Consider the following 27,581-nt stretch of genomic DNA (forward strand, 5'->3'; position numbering starts at 1 on the left):
GCTGCAAAAGCCAACAAACGTAAGTGCAAGCCGACAAACATAGGTCCTCCCAACCACCCTTTCTAATAGGGAGCAAGGTTTACCTCTCCACCAAGTATTTAACGCTAAAATTACCCTGCAGAAAACTAGAACCTACATTCATAGATCCTTTCCCCATCGTGAAGATTATTAATCTTGTCATGGTGGAGTTGAAGCTTCCCCACCTGCTAGAGAAAGTGTATCCAGTTTTCCACAGCAGCTTGTTAAAGCCAGCAATCAGGTCTCAGCTGAGGCCAGTAGACCGGTACAGGGAATAAACACATTATGAGATAAAATGAATCCTAGATTCCAGACTACAAAGAAAGACTCCAATACCTAGTGCAATGGAACGGGTACCTGTTGTCTGAAGCCACTTGGGTAAAGAGCTGGGCTGTAAAAGCAGATAGACTTAATTCAGCAATTTCACAATAAACACCTTCAAAAGTCAAAGGCATCTCTGGGGGGAGGGGGGTGATTGAAAAACTAATTTCTCTTCATTTCAATTTTTCAGGAAATTCTCTCCAATTAAAGGGGGGAGGTCCAACTGTCAATTCTGAAGCAAACCTGGCTGAAGCCATCTTGTGCTGACTCAGTTGCCACAAAGCCTGAGAGAGGAAGGTGAGGAGGAAGTAGATATCCCAGTTTACAGTCAAAATAAAAAGTTTTCCTATGGGAACCAAGATCATCGTAACAGGTGGCTGGTGAAGGAGGAGAAGAGCCATTGTCCTTCATTGGACAATGTGACTGATGACACTGGGGAGGGGAGAACTTTTACTTTTATTTAGGTGAATACTACAGGAACTTTCAGAGTTGGTTTTCACTTGCTGTGCCGATATGATGTATCTAATAAACATATCCTTTCAGGAATCTACCTGCCTCGTAGTTCTGATTTCAGTGGGTGCATTACTTGGAACGCTGACACACATTTTATCTTGGAGGTCAATAATTTCCCAAAACTTATAGATGGAGCCTGACATGGGACAGTGGTCTCACACACATGGATCTGGTGTTCTTGTCAAATTAGTAGCTATGTGATATTTAAGTGGGGTAGCTTTCGTGTGCCCCTTTTCATGGTTAGATCACACCTTGATTACTCTAGGGTTCTTTGGCATTACTGTCCATTTCAGGGAGACAGACCCCATTAGATTGTCCGTCCCTGCTGACTGAAGGATCTAGAGAAATTTTAGAGATTAGTCGGGGTTGTTCCTGCTGGTCTGCACGGTCCATATGAAGCATTTGTTGCCTCTTGGAATAATTGGCAGCTAAGACATTGGATTGGATTGCACTTCTGCTAATTCTCTCTTGTGTTTCTCATGGGTTTCATCACTTCCTGTGATTTGTAGAGGAACTAAGAAAAATGGAACTGAGAAAAGAGACATCTTAGAACTCCACTGGCTTCCAATAGTCCTTTAAGGTCTGGTTATGCCAGCAAGCCTTGGTAGTACAGGGGTTTAAGGCACCCTGTTATTAAGCTTATTAAGACCAGCTGCCTGCAATTACTGCAGGGTTCGAATCTCGCCAAGGCTCAAGGTTGACTCAGCCTTCCATCCTTTCTAAGGTAGGTGAAATGAGGACCCAGTTTGTGGGGGCAATAAGCTGACTTTGTATAAATATACAAAAGGATGAAGGCTATTGCTGTGCACATTGTAAGCCGCCCTGAGTCTTCAGAGAAGGGCGGCATATAAATCAAATTAAAAAAAAAAAAAAAAAGCCTGAGGAGCCTAAGGAATGGGTGAATTTGTGAGGTGGTTTTATTATTATTTTAATCCCTTAATTGTTATTTCCCTGTTTGTTTTGTTTTTTATAGCTTTTAAACTTTTTTTATAATAATGATTAATAGTGTTAAGGATTTATTCATTGCTTAAACTGTGTTCTACACTACTCAGAATCACTTCTGGTGAAATGAGTGGCTACATAAACTAGATAAGTAAATAAAATAATATTTTTAACTTAGGCATTAAAGATTTTTTCTCATTCTTTCTCCTTTTTTTAGTGACACTCAGAAGAATTGTTAAATGACATTGCATCTGTTCCATGAGTCTGTGTGTGCGGGCGCACATGCATGCATGCACATACATCAAAATAAAATAATAGACCACTAGTGAAGAATTGTAGAATAGCAGTAGTTTGTAAGTTGGAAAAAGTATTTGAATGTATTAAAATTACCAGGATGTATTTTAAGATTGCCCTGCATATGTGCAAATTTGGTCAAATTATTGCCAGAATATTGATAAACGTCTGTAGCCAGGACACATCTATCCAAGGAGGGGCCTCACTAACACAGTAGTCAGGGGAAACTGTTATTGAGGCCAGTTGTATCTTTAGCAGAAGTTTTAAATCAATTCATTTCTTCATACTGTATTGTATTAGAAACCTTTAACAGCTTTTTGAAGTACTGTAAGAATGAGGCTCCTGCCATTCTCCAAACTGCACATTTCATTCTTGCAAGAGTTGGGAAAGACTAGAAGGTTTCTGAATGATTGCAAAAATGGGTCATAGCTTGGAGAAGGAATGGGATGTGTGACTACAAAAATTGCGTGAAGCGGCACAGGTCAGAAGGGCATGACAGAACCTGTGAAGCACAGAGTGGCGGGGAAACTGGGGCTTTTTACAATGGTGCTGGTGTGATTAGCCGTGATATAAGGATTGAGATGGCATTTCTCAGTGATAGTAGCACTCCTTGGGCTGAAGTAAAGGATGGGGCTGGTGGCAGCTGGTTGAAAGAACTGAAGGCCCTGGGCCTCTACTTCAGCCCCAGCCCCAGTGCTGTCACCACTGAATAACATTGTGCAGGTCAACCAAAAGGGCTTAGATCAGGTGGGAAGATAAGTAGGTGGGGGAGTTGCAGTGACCCTGCAACTTTAAGTACTGGTAGGCCAGAATGGTGGTTAGGTTTCCTGGTGTGCATCAGCTTTGCACCACATGGCTAGGTCAAGGTGAGGTTGCAACTGCAGCACGCTCCTAATTTGCATGCTGCCTGTGCTGGGTCTCCCAGGGCCTCCCTCGCCACTCTGAGGGACCCCCCACCCTCTGCTTTAACAACCCTCGATTCTCACTTAATGGCAGTTAGGAGAGTTGATATCTTGCATTATGACTGCATCTCTGCGATTGAAATTGTGGTTGTAAGTTGAGTACTACCTCTATATGAAGAACATAACAGAGCAATAAGATGATACATAATTTGACATTAGCTCATTAACCTTTACAGATTTACAGACTATAAAATAAAATTTTGTTTTGATAATATCACAGTAATATTGTTCTGACAATATAGTTACATGAACTTTGATTTCAGTGCCTCTGGCGCTGCAAAATCAAAATTTAGACTCAAAGAATGAACTTAACATCTCCCTCCATGACCATTGTGGGGAGTGTATTGAAATGAGTTAAGGATAAGGCCCTTCTGAATTTTGGAATTATAGTTTGTTTAAAAAATTGGCTAGTTCTAAACATCTGGATTGATGACTCACAAAACTCTTGTAGCCAAGGAATCTGTTACATTTGAACTTAAATATCTCATAGTGTACATATTTTTGAGAGTATAGTGTTCATAATTTATGACTGCTCAGATCCAAATAGTATGAATATTGAGAAGGTATGCAAGGAACTGGAATACAAAATATCAATAATAAAAAATAAAGTTCCAAAATTGTTACATTATTTCTAACACTGGGTACAAGTGTTTTATGAATTTTTATCTGTGCTTTTCATAAATAATTTATATCAGAATGCATACTATCAATTAGTTTTTCTTAAATAGCTATATTTTGCTAGTGCTTTTCTTATAGTCCAGTTTTTGTTCTCTTTTATAATTTATGCTAATAGTCAAAAGACTATTAGCATTTTAGACTTGATCATGTATATTCTGCATGTGTGTCTATCCTAGGATAATATTCCCTGAGCGAAGAAGAAACATAATGCTTATGAACCACATTTCCATATGCACTCCCTATACATAATCATCATTCTTGCTTGTGGTCAAGGTCATGCAACTTTACTTTTATAAGGTAATGAAATACCGTATATACTCGAGTATAAACCGACCCGAATATAAGCCGAGGCACCTAATTTTACCACAAAAAACTGGGAAAACTTATTGACTCGAGTATAAGCCTAGGGTGGGAAATGCAGCAGCTACTGGTAAATTTCAAAATAAAAATAGATACCAATAAAATTACATTAATTGAGGCATCAGTAGGTTAAATGTTTTTGAATATTGATTTCAAAGAAAAACAGTAAACTAGCTCTGTAAGTGGAAAAGAGGATCAACAAAAACAATATGGTATCAACAATAACTTTAAAAGTACTGTATGTGAGTTGGGTAGTTATACAAATTTGTTTAATAAATATAATGGGAAAGGTCTTTGGGGTTTCCAGAATTTACATGGCACTAATTGGATTTTTGATCTCCCTTTTATTTTGAGACACAATAAACCAGTTTTACACTATAACTAAATTACACAAGAGAATGTAGTATATATACCAAAAATAATTCAATAACAATTTAATCTGATACATTGGGTTAAGTGATGTAGGGCTTGATCTAATTTCATGCAAGTTCAAGCCTCTGTTAAAAGATACCTGCATTCCCCCCCCCTCTCTTCTTTTTTCTTTTTCTTTCTCTTTCTTTCTTTGTCTCTTTCTTTTTTTTCTCTCTCTCTTTCTTTCTCCCTCCCTTTCTCCTTCTCATCTGGCATTCTTAGAGCTCCACTATTGATTAGCTTAGCCCAGGGGTGGGCAAATGTGGCCCTTTTACAACCTGTGGATTTCAACTCCCAGAATTCCTGAGACAGCCAAACTGGGAGAATTCTGGGAGTTGAAGTCCACAGGTTGCAAAAGGGCCACATTTGCCCACCCCGGCTTAGCCTGAGCAAGGATAGCTAGCAGCCAATTACAATAAGCTCTCAACTCAAGCTCAGTGCACATGGGGATTTCCCTAAAAGATAAGGATTTCTTTGTTTGTTTCTCCCTTGAAGCCCCCCGCCCGCAGCCCATTTTTGCTTCCAGGGGCTGCAGGGAGTCTTGCTAGGCACCCCCCTCGTGCCCCTATCAAGCCTCCCTGCAGCCCCTGGAAGCCAAAAAGGGGCGCGGGGGAGGGGCGCTGCACCCTCCCCACGCCCCATTTTACATTTAGGAAGCCCCCCTGGGAGCCAAAACAGTTGCAGGGGAAAAGGCATTTTTTTCCTCACTCGAGTATAAACCGAGAGGGGCTTTTTTCAGCATAAAAAATGTTGAAAAATTCGGCTTATACTCAAGTATATACGGTAAGTGTGTAATTTACTTAGAAACCTATATAGAGAAATAAAAGACATGATTAAAACTGCAAGTAATACAATTGATAATTGAATTAGAACTAAATAATACAAAATCTTGTTTGGATTTCCTCATATTAAAATAAATTTATTTACTTAAAGCAATTGAAGTTGAAGAAGAGGAAATTTCAGCAACTTCTGGAAGAAAAGCAGGGAATAATTCAAAAGTAGAAATAGAAATAATACGGCTTGGCTTTGGCTACATGAAATGTTTGGAGGTTGCTATTTATGCAAAATAGTGCTTTAAAATATGGAGTGAAACTTCAAACTTTTGCATGACATATTTACTATTTATTCTGAATCTGTAAACAGGTGCAGTTAATTCTCATTATTCATGGATTTCATATTTGTGAATTTACCTCCTTGCTAAAATTTACTTGTCACTGTAAAATCAAGACTTGTGGCACTTTCACAGACATGCAAAATAATGAGTCACCCACACTCTTGTTCCCAGCTGAGGTTCCAGTATTTGCTAATTCGGTATTCAGGGCAACTATATAGAATTACTGAAACTAATGGAAATTGACTGTATAAATTCTTAGCATGTTTTCAAATTTGCAGAAATTTGCTTTGTACATGTTGGATTAATCATCAGTTTTTGTTTACTTAGCAATTTACTGAGATTTATAATTTGACCAGAACACATTCAAACTTTTCTTATAACTATATGTCATGTTTTATATTTTTGAAATTGGCTTTTTAACCAACTTCATAGTGCTTTATAAATGATTGTAAAGTAATAGGAAAAGTCATATTTACATTTAAAGTAGTTTAAAATTAGGGGAGAGAGAATCTGTTGATTGAACACATACAGAAACACAGTAGGAAAACCTCGACACTGCTACTAAGAATTATTCAAAAGTCTGTATTGGCAGATATCACTGTGCAAAAGTGTAGGGAAATGCTATTAGCATTCTGTGCAGTAGATGTTAGCAAGCAACTCATATGATTATGAACAATGACACTGACCGCTAAAGGCTACTAATATTGAGATAGCTTAATACTGTCCAAACTATTTCTTTCAAATCAGTTCTAACCAGCAAAAGTTGCTAAAACACAGGTAATATCTCTTTGTGAGGGAAGTGGGTGGTCAAAAATGTGATAAATATCTTGTTTGAATTATAAACAACTATTAACAAATAGATAATATAATTGCTATATCTTCAAACAAATACTCATCCAGATATTTTAATATTCTTTAAATATTATTTCCACTTCTTTAAAGCTTGGATTTTCTGCCAGATGTGCATGATTTGAAAAGAACTACAAGAGTGAATTTTAGCAAACCGACCTAATTCCAGCAGCCATGAAAATAAATAGCTTAAGTACTTCTAAGTAGTTTTATTTGTGGTCCCATAACATTTCAATGAGTAGTTTTAAGTGTGCCTAATTACGTTCAGATGTATACTCTTAACATCTTATTTACTAAACAGTATAAATTTATGGGCATATTTAATTAGCAGAAATAATATAATATTAACTCTAAAGAATATTTGTAGCTCAGGGATGAAATGAGGGATCCTTGGTGCTCTCTGAGCTTGATTTTTTCCTTAACAGACGTTTCATTACCCATACTAGATAACATAATCAGTACTAGCACTAAACATAATGATTTTGAATAAAAATAATATGTAAATATAAGTTTTTAACTCAAAAATTATTTTCTTAAGAGATTCTACGTATTTTGAGAAATCTTTTATAAAATGCTATATTTTCCTCCATACAAGAAAAATAATTATAGGTAGATGAGAAGTCTTCCCGAAGATTCCTAACTTGTTTTGGTGACATACCACCTGCCCAATCAAGTGCATAATTCTTTTCAAACCAATTACAGATCTTTCAGAGAGGCATAAAACAGTTGTGATAGAAGGAAGACTGAGCACATGATCTTTATTTGCATATCTGGTCACTCCTCCCTCGTCTGGTGATTTCCCAGTTCAGCTCAGTCTTCACGCAGAAGAGACGTCTTAGAGAGAAGTGCACCTTTGGGCTGGATTCTCCAATCATGAGCTTTACAAAAATATTTTCCCTTCTTCAGTGGATCACTTCAGCAATCAGGCAGTTTTTGGTCCACCAATTAGCTGCCTCCTTTCCAGCTTTGATCAGCCAAGGTCCCAGCCAGCTGCGGTTAGCGGTAAGGGCCTAGATTCAGGAGCCGGCTCTTTGGCAAGCGGAGGCCCAAGCATTCCTGCCAGAAGGGCGGAAGGGGACTCAGTCACTGCCAAGTGGCATCTGGGGCATACTGTGAAGCAGCGGGAGCACGATTTGAGCTGCGGCATCAGCTATCCATTGTGGGTCTGCCTGCCTATACTAAAAGAGGGAGATGGCATCTCATGCATCCTCCTCTAGCCAGCAGACCACAGCGGGTGGCAAGGGAGCTGGCCCTAGTTCTTCCCCAATTCCACAGCTGGGCTCATCTGGACAGAGAGTGGCAGCAAGGGGAGCTACAAGCAGGAGCCATGCAACTGCATCTAAGAGCAGTAGAGGTTCCAAAATGGCTGACAAGGATGCAAAATGGCGCCAAAAGGCTATAGGAAAAGAGCTGGCTAAGATTCAGAAGGCTAAGAAAAGCCTGGATCAGGGAGGGTTCCCCTGTGGGAGGGGCAGAGATTTCCCACCCTCAGGAAGAAAGACCATTGGCTCCTGTTAATGATCCAGGTCCTCTGCAAACTGCTTCTTACAGGGAATGATTGCCAGATGGCGCCAGAGAGTCGTCCAACCTTAGGGGAGGTTATCCAACCTTAGGAGAGGTTTTGGATAAAGCTGAAGCCTTTTCTCTTGCAAGCACTAACTTGCCTGCAGCAGGATCAGTGGAGCTTATCCCTCCTCCAAGAGCCAGGCCAGAAGCCTCGTTTACTCCTACTGCGGCAGGGATCCGCCCAGTGGACGAAGCTGGTTCAGAATTGCCTGAACATTTAAAAGAGATTATTTCCCAAGCTATTACGCAGGGAATAGCTGCAGGCTTGCAGCAGAGGAATCTACCTTCTCATGATTCAGGAGGATTGGCTGGATCCTCGGGATCTTACTTCTCTTGCTCATTCCATGAGGAGTGCGAAATCCTCGGCTGAGGAGGAGGAATTCCAGACCTTTTCAGAAGATGAAGGGCTGAATCCGGATCCATCGCTTTTCACAGGCCTTTTAAAGCCGGATTTATTTAAGTCATTACTGCGTAAGACAAAGGCCATAACGAATGTGGATCCTGACCAAATTTCAGAATCGACCCAGAGTCCTGAGGATTCAGGTCATTTGCTCTTTTCCAAGCTCATGGTGGAAACTCAGGTAATTCCATCGCCTCAAAGACAGTGGACCAATCCAGGAACTGGCATGCCTCCGTCTAGATCTGAAAGGAAGCTTTACAATGTAGCCTCAGATCTTTCTGAAGCATTGGAGGTACCCACAGTGGACAGACCTGTGGCTGCCATGACTTCAGTAGCACTCTTGCCTACTGAGGCAATAGCTTGTTTGAAGGCAGAGGACAAAAAGACTGAATTATCCTTGCGAAAGGCCCACAAGGCTGCTGTCTGGGCAATTAAGGCTGCCACATCAGCTTCTTTCTTCAATAGGGCTTTCTTGCTCTGGCTTCGCCAGATACAGAAGAGGATTCCCCCAGAGGATGTGAGAATTCATCAGGATATAAATAAGCTGGTGGCTGCAGCTGAGTTTTCAGCAGATGCCACCTTGAATGCGGCCAAGTTCGCATCCAGATCACTAGCCTCTTCAGTAACAGCCCATCACCTGCTATGGCTTAATCATTGGCAGGCTGACAATAAAAACAAGTGGAAGTTGGCTTTGGCTCCTTTCATGGGCAATAACATGTTTGGGGAATCCCTCGATCCCATCCTGGTGGAGACCAAGGGCAGGGGCAAAACCATGCCCTCCCCTTACCAGAGGGGACACAGAAGATTCTCGCCTTAATTTAGGAGGCTCTCATACCCCAGAGTCGGGAGTTGAATACCAACAATTCCAGAGGCCATATTCTGGCAGACAGGACAGACAGACGAAGAGGTCTGAGTTCCAGAGCTGCCAGCAGTTTCAGGGCAAGCGGCCCTTTTGTGGAGCAGGAAGTCACCCTTATCATCGCTCAAAATGACCACAGGGCCGGTCTGCATCTGGGCAGTCAGATCAGCCTCCATTTCCATCAATGGGAGACTACTACATCTGACAAGTGGGTACACAGTGCAATCAGGTTTGGCTCTGGAGTTTCTCTCCACCCCCCACCCCCTCACAAAGTTTTTTATCAGCTGCTCTGTCTCCAGGGATGCAGCCAAAAGAAATCTGATGGACTCAGCAATTCAGTATCTGCTGGAGATCCAAGCAGTTCAACCTGTCCCTCAGGAAGAACAGGAACAAGGCTTCTATTCAATACTGTTCTTGGTGCAAAAGAGCTCTTGGGGGTGCAGAGCTATTCTAGACCTCAAACGTCTAAACAAGTGTCTGGAGTACAAACACTTCAAAATGCAGTCAATACAATCAATACTGGGGAGTATACAACAGGGCGATTTCCTCACCTCCATAGACCTCACAGAGGCGTATCTCCATATACCCATCAGACCTGCTCACAGACAGTTCCTCTGCTTCTCGTATGCAGAAAAGCACTATCAATACAAGGCCATGCCATTCGGCCTCTCATCAGCACCAAAAGCCTTTACAAAGATATTGGCAGCTCTAGTGGCTCACCTTCAATCCATATCAATCAGGTTCCAACGTTACCTGGATGACATCATGATTCAGTCCTCGTCAGCAATCCAGGCAGAGGTAGACCTAAGTATCACAATCCAGGTCCTACAAGATCATGGCTTTTCAATAAACAACAAGAAAAGTCATTTTTCTCCGATCACCAGATTGCTCCATCTGGGAGCCATAATAGACACATCTGTATGCATGGTCTCTCTCTCCAGAGATACAGGACAGCTTGTAACAATTAGGCCATGGGCACAGTACCACTCGCACTCCTGTCGCAGCTCCTGGGGAGGATGATGTCGTGCATCTCCATCGTACCATGGGCACAACTACATGTCAGGGCGCTGCAATGGTTTCTCCTGCCATACCAACGATCCGGCAGGAGCAACTCCCAGGGCAGGGTAAGAGTTCCCCTACAAGTACTGCAGTCACTTCAGTGGTGGAGGTCACAGGCTCTCACCAGGGGATGCCTGTTCAAGGAGCCAGACTGTCTGACCATAACGACAGACACCAGCCTTTATGGTTGGGGCGCCCATTGCCAGTCACAGAACACACAGGGCCGGTGGATCCAGGCAGACCTGTCTCACATGATCAATTAGCTGGAGCTCAGGGTGGTTTATCTGGCTCTCAAGCTTCAAGGAAGCCATGGTGGGACAACACATTTTGGTCTTAACAGACAACATGACAGCCAAAGCCCACATCAATTGCCAAGGGGGGGACTCTTTCCAGGCCCCTCATGGCAGTGGCAGATTGTCTGGGGCACTGGGTGGAGAGATCTTCAGTCCATAAGGGCAGAGCACATCTCGGGGGTCCTGAATGTGCAGGCAGATTGTCTCAGCAGGGTGACAGTGGACCATTCAGAGTGCCGTCTGCATCCAGCACTTTTCCAGGAGCTGACAGTTCGTTACGGGAGGCCAGTTATAGATCTGTTTGCCTCTCCAGAATACACCCACCTTGTTGGATCCTTATCCTACGGTTGGGTAGATAATATGTACTGTAACTTTAACTGCTACAAGATGACTAATTGATTAAGTGGTTAAAACAGAAATAAAAGGAAGGCAGGAAGCTCATTCACTGCTGCTCACTCCTGCTCGTGATATTACTGCTAAAGATACTGTGACAGTGTTACGGAACTAGAACTGTAAGCAAACTTTGTTTTGTATTGAAAGTGTTATCTTTGTTTATGAGAAGCCAGGTTTGTTTGTTTTACAACAAGTAAAGACTATTTATTTTTCTAACAACGTTCAGAGTCTGAGAGTATCTGTGTTGCAACGCTGTCTGGTCCGTCGCTCTACTCTGCAGAGGGCAGTTTACCCTTAACACACCTGCCAAGGTTCTTCAGCAGGTTCAGGTCACGGGGGGGCGGAAGGGACGGATGGCCTACGCAGTCCATGGCCTCCAGGCCTTTTATGCACCTTTCCTCCTCTTGCCTTAATTCCAACAGTCATCAGGAAGGTACTCACAGTAAAGGTGGAGATGATCCTGTTAGCTCCCTATTGGCCCAGGAGACCATGGTTTGCCAACCTGTCCACCTGTCAATGGGACAACCCTGGAGGATACCTCGGGACAGAATATACCTCAGCCAGGGGGACTTGGTCCATCTGGAGTCTTAGTGGCTACAACTGACCGCCTGGTGCTTGAGTGGAGGTTCCTGAGGTGGGAGAAGTTCTCCAGGGTCATCCAAACTATCCAAGCCTCCAGATGACAGTCCATGGGCAGGATATATAATGCGACCTGGAAGGCATTTTGCTCCTGGTGCTCTAGATCAGGGTCCAGTCCCTCAGAGGTTTCAGTGGCACAGATCCTGGAGTTCCTCCAGGAGGGATTAACACCCAATACCATCCGGAGACAGATAGCAGCTCTGTCTTCCATTTTATCATGTGGAGGTTTAAAGTCATTTACTAAGCATCCAACAGTGTGCAGATTCCTCAGGGGTGCCTCTAACTTGCGCCCACCTGTGGTTCACAGGTATCCCACCTGGGATCTAACTAGGTTTTACAGGCCCTCACGGAGAGTCCCTTTGAGCCATTAAGATCAGCCAGTCTACGTTTCCTCTCATTGAAGGTGGCCTTCCTAGTAGCGATTACATCGGCCAGGAGGATTTCGGAGCTGGTGGCTCTTTCTGTGAGACAAGACTTCTGCATCTTCCACATGGACAGGGTAGTCCTACGTTTGGACCCTTCTTTCTTCCCTAAAGTCAATTCATGGTTTCATAGGGCACAGGAGTTGATCTCGCCCAACTTCTGTCCGGGCCCAAGACATGCCCTAGAGCAGAGATGGCATACATTCGATGTTAGAAGAGCCCTCCATATCTACATCAAGCCCACATCTTCCTTCAGGAAGACGGAATCCTTGTTTATTTCCTTTCAACCATCTATACTAGGACACAGAGTCACTCCTTTAACTGTGGGTCATTGGATTAGAGCTTGCATTGCCAAGGTATGAGGTTCAGAACCTATCAACAACTAGACACATAACAGCGCATTCCACCAGAAGCGCAGCCACGACGGTGGCGTGGGCAACACAAGCCTCTATTGAGGAAGTGTGCAGAGCAGCTACATGGTCCTCCCCATCTCCATTTATTCGGCACTATAAGTTGGACTTCTTTGCCTCAGCGGAGGCAGCCTTTGGGAGGCGAGTCCTCCAGAGGGTTCATAGTGTCGAGGGGGACTTAGGACCAAACTGCTCCCACCCATAGGGGACAGGCTGGCTTTGGTATGTCCCATTCCTGGATGCTTTCGATCTAGCTCTAGGGAAAATGGGCATTGGTCCTACCTGAACGCCATTTCTAGTAGAGATGGAAGAGTGCATCCAGCCCCACCCTTACTAACATCTGGTCCACAGTCTGGGAGGGGCTGCTATTTTACAGGTCACAAGTCTATTTATCGCTATGCCTTTGCCGAACTGGGAAATCACCAGATGGGGGAGGAGTGACCAGATATGCAAATAAAGATCATGTGTGCAGTCTCCATGCAGAAGATATAGAGCTACTACCCATTCCTGGATGCTCTCTTCCAGCTCTACTAGAAATGGCGTTCAGGTAAGACCAACACCCATTTTATTTAATTATCTTGATTTCTTTATGTTTTTAATTGTGTCAACTTTAGAGTAGATTTTATAAGCAGATCAGGGTCTGTTGGAATGGAGGGCCATAGCTAATTTAACTAGCTAATATAATTTTACAGACTGCCAATGGTCTTATGAATTAGGCAGCCATAACAATTTCAAATAAATAACCCTCTCTCTATATAAAAAAAATCAGATATAAACCTGACTCTCTCAGGGAATCTATTAAGATAGAGCTACTGTTTGTTAACAAATAGGGCAATCCAATACCACTGGTCCCAATGATGAAAGCTAATGGGTTGTAGCAGCAATGAATTAAAAGTGGGAGACCCAAGTTCTAGTACATTCCTTTTCAGAATATTTATCCTGAATATTTATCCTACTAGGATAAAACTTAGACTTCTATTGGATATTGAAATGAATATAAAGTTGGCAGAAATGGATTTTTTTGTAGCTGACAAGAATGTTGCTGTTTTTCTAAAGAAAGGGGCTACTGACATATTTTGTTGTTGTTAGTTGTGAAGTCGTGTCCAACCCATCACAACCTCATGGACAAAGTTCTTACAGGCTTTTCTGTCCTCTACCTCTGTCCACTGGAGTCCATTTAAGCTCATGTCTACTGCTTCAGTGACTCCATCCAGCCACCTCCTTCTCTGTCGTCCCCTTCTTCTTTTGCCCTCAATCTTTCCCAGCATTAGCCACTTGATCTATTCTTAACTGTCTTGATCATGAATTGCATTTATGAATTGTATTGTATTACTGATGAGTAGAGGGAGCATTTTAATTAAATATTACTTTTCTGATTGACATATAATGAATCAATATCATTACCATGATGAAAAATGGGACTATTATTACAGAGCATTTGAAAGCTTCAACTGCTTCAGAATGCAGCAGTACAAGTTTAAATGGCACTGGTTACTCGGTGCCAGGGTGGATAAAAATCAATGATTTTTTTTAAAAAATCAAAAAAATCAGATTTTTTTTAATTTAAATTGGATTTTTTTTATTTAAATCGGATTTTTTTAAATAAAATGCTTTTTGAGGAAAATATATTACCATCCAAAGGTTATTTCATCATGAAATAAAGATTAGTTTTTTAATTATGTAGAATAAGGCTGTATATGTTTAATTTTTTTGGTAAATAAATTCCATTAATCCATTCACAATGTCATGCTCTTCCAGAGGTTTTTGTAACATTATTGGGCAGTTTCTCTGCCTACAAGATATTATCACAGATGCCTGGTTTACTTTTGCAGTTCTCAAAACTGAATTTGACTCAGCAGAGATCACATGCCTCTTCTTCACAGCAAAAATGTTATAACATGAACAGAGTTGAGAAAAAGACCTTAATCCTATTGTTCTACAAACCTATGAATACAGAATCAACCCCTTCAGTGCTAAGTTTCAAGAAGTTCAGTGAATAGAATAGAAACAATATTTTTCTGATTGTTTGGAGTGGAATAGATCTGCACAAGAAGAAAGTGAAACTAATGTGAGGAGGAAGGGGCAAGCAGACAAGCAGTACAAAATGAAAGTGAAACTTTCTGAGCACAATACTGCACCGCTACAGACAGACAAGTCTTTGGATCTTTTTGTGTGTATGACCTGAGGTTTATCACATTCTTTCCTTGGAGGAAAAAACCTATAATGGCAGCAGGCCGTAAAAGAGACCCAGTTTGGCAATATTTTAATGAAGTTCCTTTACCTATCGGTAAGGCAGGCATGCGTGCAAACTGCAAACACTGCAACAAAGAAATGCAAGGCCTGGTGGCCCGAATGAGGCAACATCATGAGAAGTGCTGTGATGAAGATGACCAAAGAAACACATTTGAACAGGCAGGATCTTCAGGTTGGTAAACATTTTTATTGAATCATATTTCTAAAGACTGCCTTGAACTGTTATGTTTGAGCAAAATTATATTTCTTATTATTACTGCATGTTACTGTCATTTGGTACAGTTATGAAGAAAAGCAAATATTCCTTTTGGGGCAGTGCTGTGTACAATAAGTTGAAATTGTATAAACAATAAAATAACAGCATTGACTTTTTTGTTTAGGGGAATTCATGGATTTTGGAAACTATCCATCTTCAAGATTACCATCCTCCTGTTCTACAGTTTCAGAGTTATCCATCCAGGATAATGCTTCATTAGCATCATCATCATCAGACACCCACAGCCACATATCACTATCACCTAAAAGAAAGAAAAAACCCTTCTCTCCTGGAATCACCATAGATAAGTTTGTGATAAAAACTAGCAGATTAGAAAAAGAGTTAATTGATGAAAAAATTGCCCAGTTTGTTTATGCAACGAACTCTTCTTTCCGTCTGACTGAGAACCCACATTTCATTAATATGGTTCAGTCACTGAGACCAGGATACAGTCCACCCAGCAGAGCAGATGTTGCAGGGAAACTGCTGGATAAAGTGACAGAGAAATGGAGCAATGTGCAACAGCTCTGGAGGGTAGAATTGTTAACCTAAGTATTGATGGGCGGAGTAATGTTCACAATTACTGTCAGTAATGTCAGCACTCCAAGCTGCATTCACTCCAGTGCTGACATAAGAAGGAGAAGGTGGGGGCATCTGGCAAGAGGACGCTTGACTTTTCACCTACTTATTTTCCTTGGAGATACTATCCCCTAGGAGATGGGTTGGGAGGGGGAAAATTCCTTTGAGCTGAAGTAGTGGATAACAGCAGAGTGACTTGGAAGATGGCCAATGAGAAGCAGAGCAGTGGGGAAAGGAAAGGGAGGGTTTGGACCAGGAAGTCAGTGTTGGCTGCAACTGAGTCGGAGTTTCGATTGTTGTGCCTAATAAATGAAAGATTTTGATCAAGGACTATTTGTTTGAAATGCAGTTTATTTGAGACGACACCGAATCCTGACAGATCCTATTGTATGTGCTTGTATAACAACAGAAGAAGGGAAAGTCTTCCTTGCACAAACAATTGATATGTCAGGAAATGCACACACAGCAGAATACTTACAAGAAGTGGCAGTAAAAGCTATAATAACGTGAACAAAAATTCAAATGTCTAGTACGCAGTTTGGTCACAGACAATGCTGCAAATGTATCCAAGATGAGAAGAAATTTAGAAGAGCAGGAAGGGAATACAAAGCTAATAACATATGGTTGCAGTGCTCATTTGCTGCACCTCTTAGCCAAAGACTTAAGTGTTCCAGAAATAAAGACTAATGTTGTTGAAATTGCTAAATACTTCCGTAACAATCATTTTGCTGCAGCAGCTCTGAAAAGGATGGGTGGAACCAAGCTAACGCTCCCACAAGATGTTAGATGGAACTCTGTGGTGGACTGTTTTGAGCAGTATATCAAGAACTGGCCTATTCTGATGACAGTTTGTGAAGAAAATCGAGATAAAATAGATGGCACTGTCCAAGCCAAAATCCTCAACATTGGGCTTAAGAGAAATGTTGAACATATGCTAAGCATCCTGAAACCCATCTCTGAAGCTTTAAACAAAATACAGAAAAATAGCTGTTTTATTGCTGATGCTGTTGAAATTTGGAAGGAACTGAGTGAACACTTAAAAACAGAACTACACATGGATAGAATTAAATTACAAGCATTAAAAAAACAAATGGGACAAGTACTGTCTCCAGCTCATTTTTTGGCAAATATTGTCAATATCCAGTATCAGGGTCAAAACTTAAGTGCTGAGGAAGAGGAGTTAGCTGTGACATGGGTATCCAGCAATTATCCATCTGTAATGCCAACTATAATAAACTTCAAAGCTAAGGGGGAACCATTCAAGAAATACATGTTTGCTGAAGATATTTTAAAGAAAGTCACACCAGTGAACTGGTGGAAGTTACTTAAGCACTTGGATTTAGAGACTGTTCAAGTAATGATTTCACTTTTAACAGCAGTAGCTTCTTCTGCAGGCGTTGAAAGAATATTCTCTTCCTTTGGACTCATTCATTCTAAATTGAGGAATCATTTGGGACCCGATAAAGCAGGAAAGCTTGTTTTTCTTTTCCAGATTATGAACAAAGAAGAAGATGAAGATGATGAGTGAGCTACAGAGGACAGTATTTAAGTTTTTCATGTGTCGGCTGGGTTGACAGTCTAAGTTTCTTAAAATATATATATTTTGTTTAGCCAAATTAGTTAACAAACATGGATGTTCGTTTAAGCAAATAACATATGCTGTAATGTTATTGTTTCAGTTGAATAAATCTATTTAAATTGTTATTATTAAGGTAATGATTATTTTTCTCCTTCCTAAGTACAACAGAAAAGTTGTCCAAATATGAATGATTAACCTATTAAACGGAGGATAAAAAAACTAATATGAAAAGTTGTTATTCTAAAAATCTTCATCTACTTGCATATTAAAGTTATACCAGCAAGAATTAGTCTTTATGTAGAAAACTATTATTTAAATCAAGCTTTACTGACTAGTGATGTAAATCGTGATTTAAATCTTGATTTAAATCAGTTTGATTTAAATCAAATCCACCCTGCTCGGTGCATTCTAAACCTCTATTTTGTATGCTGGATTGCTTACCAGTATACTTCTGAATGCAATTCAAGGTAATGGTTTAAAGCTCTTCATGACTTAGGACTGGGTTACTTGAGGGACCATCCTTGGCAGGATGGACACGCTTCAGATTCCATCAGCTAAGGATGCTGGTTGGTGGGGCTCTGAAGGTGTGTCTTTTCTCCTATAGTGCCCTCCCCCCCCCCCCGCCCCAACATTCTTCCTCTGGATATTAGGATGGTCTCAACTTTACTGGTCTTTTGTAAGGCTCAGTAGATCTGTTTCTCAGGCATGGGTACATGAAAGGATCCATCTCCTGGATATATTAGTTTTCGTTGCCTATGTAATTTCCTTGGTTGCTATGGATTTTAGTTTTTGTATTTATTATTACTAGATACTTATTTTTCTAGAAAATTTTTGCCTAGAAAATATGTAATATAAAATATTTCTCTGATCAAGAGCAATTGTTAGTGACTTCACAAACATATTCATTTAGTTTTTATGGCAACAATACAGATTTGCCACTGAATTCTTTTGTACTTTTTAAAAACTTATACTTGAATACTGCCTTGAAATTTCCTAATGTTCTCCCATTCAGGTATAGTTATTATGGAGTCAATTTGTTCCCAGCTTTTCAAGATCAGCCAACTTTAGCTAAGAGCTGCTACCTAATTTGAAAAAAATAGATGTATTATATTGTTCTGATTTAATTAGGATATCCTTGATTCCTTTTCTTTTATGAATAATAGTAATTATTTTCACTCCTAAGCACTACTAGAGATTGACAATGCATTATATGTAGTCATATATGTCTGCTTGGAATGTCAGTTGTTATATACCTCTATGCTTAGAAATAGAGGCTAATTGAGTTAATTGAAGCTTCCTTGGAATAGATTTCCAAGCATGGGAATATGCTCTATTAACACAAAAAGACTTATAGCAGGACTGAAAAGAAAAGCAATGGTAAATATACCATATTATTCTAGGCGTTGGTTGCTCATATTAGTCAGAAATGTGTACTTACGGAGGATTGGACAGATAGAAATAGCAGATCTGTAGACTTTTCTTTCTCTACATTCTAATCACTATTTCATTGTACCACTGAAAGTCAGGTAAGCTAGAATGACATAAAGTTTTGGCATTATTTAGAAAATACTGTCTAGCAAGACAAGAGAGCAGCGAAAATAGCAACTCTAAATATATCCACACGTTGATGTTGTATAGGTTTATTTATTCAAATATTAGTTTGTAAAAATAAGATAAAAAATTACTATACTAATGCTACTTAATTGAAATTTCTTATATATGTACAAACAGGAAACCTCGACCTGTCTCTCAGCTGGTTGCACAACAGGTTACCCAGCAATTTGTGTCCCCTACACAATCAAAAAAAGAAAAAAAAGACAAAGTAGAAAAAGAAAAAAGTGAAAAAGAAACTACTACCAAAAAGAACAGTCATAAGAAAACCAGGTAAAATTTATGCTGTTTGGGGTTGTTCAAAATAGATAAATAAATATTAAATTGTCATCTTCTTGTAAAATTCTTAGAAAATGGTAATAAAAAATGTAGATCAAACACAGAAAATAAATAAAATGTGTGAAATCAAAAAGGAGATCTATAAACTTTGAGGTATTGTCTGTCACTGGTTTTTAAATTGTGTATGTTACACAGGGACACTGCAGGATATTTTGTATTTTCAAGGAAAACATACAATACTCAAGATCTATCAAATACTGCAGAAACTATTACGTAGAGATAGGTCAGGGTTCTGGTCTAGAGGTATCAGGAAAACTACTGAGGCACTAAGTGCTCCGTGAACCAAAAATCTGGAAACCTATGAACTATACTAAATAAAACTATATTTATACCTATCTGAAACTCAACTCAGTATATATATTTATATGTGTAAATATTGGGCCTTGCTAGTTTATGATGGTATACGTTTAGTTAGGATATTCCACAGTAATTAAAAAAAACATTTGATGAGTCTCTCATCCCCTATCTCGTGGCTTCACAAAGTGAACTAAGTCATGAACCAAGGTGAATAAGCCATACCACAATAAGCATATAAATTTCATTACAAGGCATTATATAACCTCATTCCCAGTTTGTTTCAGATTACACTTTTGCTACCAAATGTGGTGCATAAGTAACATAAATTATGTTTCAGAAGCTTTGACCCAGGTTCTCCATTTTCCAAATACACTTTAACTAAAATACTCTTAAATTTTGCTACTTGAATAACTGGATTTGCCTCATGCCACTAAGAGTAGCTTCAATAATATAGGCATGAGACTGTGTCCATCATTAAATAAAATTTTGGGGGATGAATTATGGAAATTATTTTAAAAAGGTAAATATGTCTTTGGTAAAGATAATTTAATTTTTATTAGATTTAATATGTTTGGTTGATTGCCATTATTATTTCAGAAGATTTTCTTGTAAATAAGCTTTCAGTATTTCCAGTCTCCTAGTTTTCTCTAAACCCCATTTAATAGCATGCAATAAAAAACTTTTTTCCTTTTTTCTCCTAATGTAAAATTCAGAAGCATTAACTGAAACAAAATACTTTTTTAGGGAATGAAAAAGTATAAAATTTGTTGCTGCAAAATTACTAGAGAAATTGGATACATTTATAAAGGATACCTGTATCAGTGATTATACAATGAGCCAGTTTAGATATAACATTGGTATTAAGATAAATATGTACAATAACTGCTCACCCTTATGTTATGCCCATTATTTTCCTTTTTTCAATGCTCATGTACTTTGTGCTGTAACTATGTTTAATACATTTAAAAATCAAATCAGCAAGCTGCAGTTTTCAAGTTTGGAATACACAAATGAACATACGACATCGTATTGCAGATTCAAATAAATTTCTGAAGTCGATACCTCATAGCGTTTTTGTTTGGCTAAAATAAAAACTGATTAATTAATCCACAATTTTCTTTAGCACAATGAAAAAGGCAAAGAGTGCCAAATCAAAATAGTGAAACAGCAATGAGGACATGAACCTCTCTGCTAACTTACATTAATAAATTACATTATACTGAGCAATATTTTTTCATGGAATTTACAAACTTAAGATAATGTACCTGACCTAACATTGGTTTTGTGAACAATAGCACTAGAAATTCATGTCTTATCATGCTTTGTAATTGGATATTTGCTGTATGTTATCAGTTTTTACACGATCTCAAATGTGATGCTGACCAGATGTTTTAGACCAAGTTTCCCTTAATTCCATCTAACAGAAATTTCCACAATGGGAATGAAAATTTGTTGATAACTTCTTGAAGAGTGGATTGACCGCTACATTTTTCAGTATAGACAGAACCATTCAATCAAGGATTACAGATAGTGTCCACTTAAACCACATTTGGGCCTGGAATCTCAGTCATTGAGCAAAGTAGTTGTTAAGTGAGACACTATATAACTGTTTCAGTCAACAACTACGATCCCAGCTCTTCTGGTTGTGCTCATAAAGCACGGAATTGATCATTAGTTGAAACACTGAACAGAGCCACGGGTCTCCCAGGCTTGGTGGGTTGGGGAGAGGTCATTAACTCCCACACCACCCAGGAGGCTTAGTCCCTTTCCTCATACCATCAGAGAGAATGATTGTGAGAATGATGATACTCACTAGTGTTTTCCCCAAATTTGTGGTTTATTTCTCCAGCACACCAAGGAATGTCCAGTGCACTGGAGGTACGGGCCTCAAAACTGGTGAAAACACTAGTAAACACCATTGTTCTGGGAGGCTCAACTCTGGAATAGAGTAATGTTTTTAGCAGTGGTTTGCTCTCCAAGCTTGTTTCAATTTAGTTTCTGACTTGTTTTTATGTTGTGGTTGGCTGTGTATTTTGATGAGGTTTGGATGACAAGGATCGTGTTATGAAATTTTTTGGATAGCCACTTCAGAGGAAAACATCGGAAAGATGTTTCTCTTCTGCTTTTCTTAATGACTCGGTGCTGCAGTGTGTTTTGGCTCTTTTGAAAAGGGTCCGGATACAGCTCTGCTTGTATGCAGCGGGGCGGCTGCTTGTAAAATTTAGAATTTGGTCTGGATGCGTGGATTTTCAATATACACAGGTGGTTAATTTGCCGTTATCTTGTCTCCTTATGTCAATATTTAGGAAGGGGAGTCGTTGTTCTTTTTCTTCCTCATGTGTAAAACTGAAGTGAATATGTTGTTGAGTAGATGGTGTGTCTCTTCTAGTCTGTTGCGTTTGATGATGGCAAAAGTGTTGCCCTTATAACATATCCAAAGGTTTGGCTGGATGATTGGCAGGACTGTGCACTCAAGTTTCTGCATTACTGCTTCTGCTATTAGGCTAGATATAGGTGATCCCATAGGCGTGCCTTGTATTTGTTGATAGATTTTGCCATTGAATTTGAAGTGTGTTATGAGGCATAACTCCAGATGTTTCATGGTAGTGTCGGTGACATGGAGTGTTCTTTAGGTGTCTTTTCATTATGGCTTTGATTTTCTGTGAGTAGATCATAGATAGTTTGTTTGGCCAGGTCAATGTTAATAGATGTGAATAATGCAGTTGTCAAATGAGACCATTATTTCTTCTTCATTTATTTTGATGTTTTTAATTAATTGAAGGAATTGCTCAGGTGAGTTTATAGAATAAGCCAAATTGTTAATGAGAGGGTGAAGTCTTTTTCTTAAAGCTTTTGCTAGGTTGTAGGTTGGTGCTCCAGATAGTGCCACTATGGGGCGGAGAGGAATTTCATTTTTGTGTATTTTGGGAAGTCAGTAGAATTTGGGTATACTGGAGTCTTGTGGTAGTTTTATTTCTGTTGAAGTTAGTTGTTGAGAATAGAGAATTTTTCAACATATGTAAGATTGTTTCCAAGTACTAGCTGAAGAAAGCCATTCTGTTGTTCCATACTTCTACTGTTTAAATATATTTCAGTCAGATACCAGAACCGTGTTCCCTATATTATAAATATGACATTTCATCAAGCCAATAGGTTATATTGTGGCCCGCCGGCGGCCAGCAGAGTCAGACAGTGAGGAAGTTGGGGAGGAACTTGGGCCAGTCCTGGGGGCTGGGGAAAGCTCGGACGAGGGCTCTGCATTACAGGCAGAGAGGGGGCCAAGGCCATCTGATAGTTATGTGCTGCCTCTGGAGCCTCCGGAGTCTGACAGTGGGAGCCTGTTCCCAATGTGCGCATGCACAAAGCTGCCAGAAGACAAAAAAAATTAAGAAAAGAGGGTCAACTTGGGAGTAAGGCTTGGAGATGATTGGCCCCTCCCATAAGACATAAAAGAGGAGCAAACAGGGATGTGAGCTTTTGCAGGAAGCAATTAGTTCATCTTGTCAGTTCAAGCTTTGAAAAGTTCTGTTTGACTCTATGCCAAGTTTGGCCTTGCCCTGGGTTTGGCAATTAGTTCTCTGGCAGCATTCCAAGGGAGATAAGGTGGGTGTTTATAAACATTCCCCTGAAAGACTGTTTGTGAAGTCTTGCAGACTGTGAATGACAATAATTCACAGCCATATAAATAAAAGAGGTTTTGCTGGGACTAAAATTGTGCTTTATACTTTGTAAGGAAGCCTAGGTCAGAACAGGTTATAGGATAGACTTGCAATCAACAAGAGAACCAATCAGCTGCTCAGAATTTGAATATAGCTCCAAACGAACAACCAATCAAATGACCAATTGACCACACTGGCACACAAGCCATTTATAAGCTAGGGAGAATAGGACATGAAAATCCTGCTGATGATGTTACCCAGTCTGGTAATAAAACATTCCGAAACTAAATTGAAACAAGCTTGGAGAGCAAAACCGCTTCCAAAATCTAAAACCCAAGCTACAAGTATTTTCTATTATTTCACAGTAATGTTTTCTCCAGAGGAGCGTAAAACCTGGCATTCACTAGTGTTTTCTTTTCCAGAGTGGAAAGTGCTACCAAACATCAGCATTCTGAAAGGGTCAGAACCCTGGTGCTACCATTTTTGCCAGGTTTGAATTCTGTTACCCCAGTATGCCAAGAGATTTCCTCTCCCCTCCACGCAAGGAGAGAAAATTCTCTTGCCCTGCAAGAACAGATCTCAAATCTGATTAAAATACTAGTGAATGACAGCATTCTGAGCCATTTTCCCCCTTGGAAGAGTGGCAATTCCAGCATTTGCTAGTGTTTTCCCCTCCTGAGGGACTGAAATAGATATTCAGTACTGTTTTTGCCAGATTTGAGTTCCTTTTCTCCAGCATATGGGAGGATTTCCCCTCCTTGGAAAGGAAATCCCTCAGTGGGATCAAGATCAGTATGTTGTTTTATAATGGCTGAAAGTGCTTTATGGGCTGTAAAGCTCCTATTCCAAGGTTGTCATGACTGTGAACTGTCAGTTAAACGACAGGTTTAAATTGAGTATTACCGTATTTTTTGCACTATAAGACGCACCAGACCATAAGACGCATATTAGCTTTACAGGAGGAAAACAAGAAAAAAGAATCTGCCTCTGCCTCTGCCTCCCAGCATTTTTCTGGCTAGCATCCTTGCAGCAAACAGCTTTGTCAGCTTCAGCACGTTATCACAGCCCCAGCACGTGGCTCATCAGGGTTCCGCTCCATTGTGCCCACCACCAATCAACTGAGCTGAACTGCTGCTGCTGCCGGGAAACACTGGAGCCTTCACTGCCAAGCAGCTGATTGGCGGTTGGATCGGCCTCCCGGAATACTGCCAATCAGCTGTTCTAGGAGGTGGGAATTGCCACCGCTTATCACCACCACCGCCATTTGGCAGCAGCCATCAGTGGCGAATGGCAGTGATCCCCGCCGCCAAGAACAGCTTATCAGTGGTATTCTGGGAGCCAATCCAACCGCCAATCAGCTGCTCAGCAGCAAAGGCTCCAGCGTTCCCCGGTGACAGCAACAGGTGGTGGTGACAGGTGATGGTGAATGCCACCGCCGCACCAACTCCCCTCCTCCCCGCCGCAATATTCTCTCCATAAGACACAGAGACATTTCCACCCACTTTTTTGGGGGGAGAAAAGTGCATCTTATAGTACAAAAAATACAGTACCTATAATTTACCTCTGCTTGGACCCAACCACATCATCTCCCAGGAGGGACATAGATCTAATATACCGATTGCTGTCTTGTGCCTGTCTACTTGCTCATGACCAACAGGCTCAAACTCCTACCTAGTAACCAAATTGGATCATGCTTCTGTCAGCTTCACAGGGACTGCTCATCCAGAGTTCAGAACAAAACAGATCTGAACTACTTTATCTGTGAAATGCTTCAAATATTCCTCATAGTAATTTTGCATATGTTCCTCTTGCCTCTCTTTTCCTAGTGAAATTGCGTTCATTAGTATTGGTTAGCAGGATGGTTAAGGCACCATGTTAGAAACCAGGAGACTGTGAGTTCTAATCGGTAGTGGGGTTCAACCGGTTCACACAAATTTGGCTGAACCGGTTGTTAAATTGCTGGTTGGCCCCACCCCACCCCTTCCAGAAATCCCCACGGCCCCGGTTTTTGCTCCCAGGACACTGCAGGGAGGCCTACTAGGTCCAATATGGGATGTGGGAGAGATGCGCCCCCCTCCCCACAGCCCATTTATGCTCCTAGGAGGCTGCAGGGAGGCCTACTAGGCCCAAAACGGGGCACGGGATGGCAGCGTGCCCCTCCATGGCCCATTTTTGCTCCCAGGGGGGTGCAGCAGGCCAAGTGCTGCCTGTCACACCCCCAGCCACACCCACCATGGCTACACCCACCCAGCGGTCATTAGGGCAGAGAACCGGTTGTTAAATTATTTGAATCCCACCCCTGGTTCTAATCTCACTTTAGGCATGAAAGCTGGCTGGGTGACTTTGGGCCAGTCACTCACTCTCAACCAACTAACCTCACAAGGTTATTGTTGTAGGGAAGATAGGAGGAAGGAGGAGTATTTGATATATTTGCCTCTTGAGTTATTTATATAAATAATAAAGATGAAATATAACTTCATCTTATAATGCCTTGGTAAGGTCACACTTGGAATATTGCATTCAGTTTTGGTCGCCACGATGTAAAAAAGATATGGAGACTCTAGGAAGAGTGCAGAGAAGAACAACAAAGATGATTAGGGGACTGGGGGCTAAAACATATGAAGAACGGTTGCAGGAACTGGGTATGTCTAGTTTAATGAAAAGAAGGACTAGGGGAGACATGATAGCAGTGTTCCAATATCTCAGGGGTTGCCACAAAGAAGAGGGAGTCAAACTATTCTTCAAAGCACCTGAAGGTAGAACAAGAAGCAATGGGTGGAAACTAATCAAGGAGAGAAGCAACTTAGAACTAAGGATAAATTTCCTGACAGTTAGAACAATTAATAAGTGGAACAACTTGCCTGCAGAAGTTGTGAATGCCCCAACACTGGAAATTTTTAAGAAGATGTTGGATAACCATTTGTCTGAAGTGGTGTAGGGTTTCATGCCTGGGCAGGGGGTTGGACTAGAAGACCTCCAAGATCCCTTCCAACTCTGTTATTCTATTTCTATTTTCTAAATAAACAGATAAATTATGAGGTTAGAATCATAGGTCAGGGCCTAGTGCAGTGGTGGGTTGCTACCGGTTTGGACCGGTTCGTGCGAACCGTTGGCAGAAATTTGGCTTGCCCCGGCCGCCATGTTCGTCGCTGCCATGTTTTTCACCCATGCACATCCTATTGCAAGTCCAATGGGATGCACATGCATGAAGAACATGGCAACAGCAGCAGCTTTTTCTGCCGGTATGTTTTGGGCGGCCTGCAGAGAAAGCAGCTGGCAAAGAAGCCTTTTCAGAGGCTTTTTTGCCAGCCGCTTTCCAGCAGCTGCGGCTGGCTGGGGGCTGCTGAAAACTACAGTCAGCTTGCCTTCCGTACTGTGGACCAGCCGCAGAAGGTAAGCAGCATAAACAAGGAGGCGGTGGTGGGGGAAGAAGGCAGGCAAGTGGGCCTAGCCATGGGGACCGCTGAGAAGGCCACGTGGAAGGCAGACAAGCTGTGGGGAAGAGAGCTAGGAGTCTACTTCACCATGGCCCTGCCATGCTTGCCTGCCTTCCATGCGGCCTTCCCGGCAGTCCACCATACCTTTGCCTTCTGAGGTCAGGTCACATCAAACCTGTGATGGAAGATGCAACACTTTGGGCCTGGCCCGGTCAGCTGGTGGGCGGGTGGCCCTTTGGGGAGACGGAGCTGCTTCGCTGGGGCTGAGAGGGAAAACTGCCCAGGATTTCTGGGATGCCCCTCCGCTGCTGCTGATGCCTGCCACGGCAAAAACCACATGGGAAAACCTCCTGTGAGCTCTGGGACGCCCCTCTGCCGCCACTAATGCCTGCCGCAGCAAAAGCCGAGCAAGAAAACCTCCTGGGAGCTCCGGGACGCACTGCCACCGCCGCCACTGATGCCTGCCACGGGTAAAGCCGTTCAGGAAAACCCCACGGGAGCTCCGGGACTCCCCTCCTCCACCACCGCCACCACTAATGCCTGCTGTGGCAAAAGCCGCGCAGGAAAACCTCCCCCCCAATTGCCCAGCTGAACCGCGCAATCATCAGAGACTTTTTTTTATTTTTAAAAGCATTTTTTCTACAACCTCTTTGGCTGAAAAAATGCTTTTAAAAGTAAAAAAAAAAGCCTCTGATGATTGCGCCGCTCAGCAAGGATCATCAGAGGCTTTTTTTAAAAAAAGAAAGCCTCTGCTGATCAAGCAAATCAGCTGGGATCGTCAGAGGCTTTAAAAAAAAAAAGAAAGCCTCTGCTGATCAGGCAACTCAGCTGGGATCGTCAGAGGCTTTAAAAAAAAAAAGAAAGCCTCTGCTGATCAGGCAACTCAGCTGGGATGCTCAGAGGCTTTAAAAGCATTTCTTTTACAACCTCTTCAGCCGAAGAGGTGGTAGAAAAATGGTTTCAAAAGTAAAAAAAAAAAAAGTTGGCCACGCCCACTCAATCATATTACCCACCACCACCAAGCCATGCCCACAGAACCGGTAGTAACAAATTTTACATTTCACCACT

The 27,581-nt window shown here is 41.3% G+C and overlaps 1 protein-coding gene across 2 annotated transcripts in view; it reads left to right on the forward strand.

Annotated features, from left to right (window-relative positions):
* The window catches only part of YAF2 (YY1 associated factor 2), a 93,092-nt gene that overhangs the window by 62,269 nt on the left and 3,242 nt on the right, over nucleotides 1–27,581 (forward strand). For both annotated transcript variants that reach the window (XM_070946930.1, XM_070946931.1), the window contains exon 3: nucleotides 18,902–19,054. In XM_070946930.1, the coding sequence (XP_070803031.1) occupies nucleotides 18,902–19,054 (153 nt within the window). The remainder of the gene's footprint in view (nucleotides 1–18,901; nucleotides 19,055–27,581) is intronic.

Source organism: Pituophis catenifer, unplaced genomic scaffold, assembly GCF_029215685.1.
Source record: "Pituophis catenifer annectens isolate HBS135680 unplaced genomic scaffold, rPitCat1.0.hap2 SCAF_7, whole genome shotgun sequence".
NCBI classification, from domain to species: Eukaryota; Metazoa; Chordata; class Lepidosauria; order Squamata; family Colubridae; genus Pituophis; species Pituophis catenifer.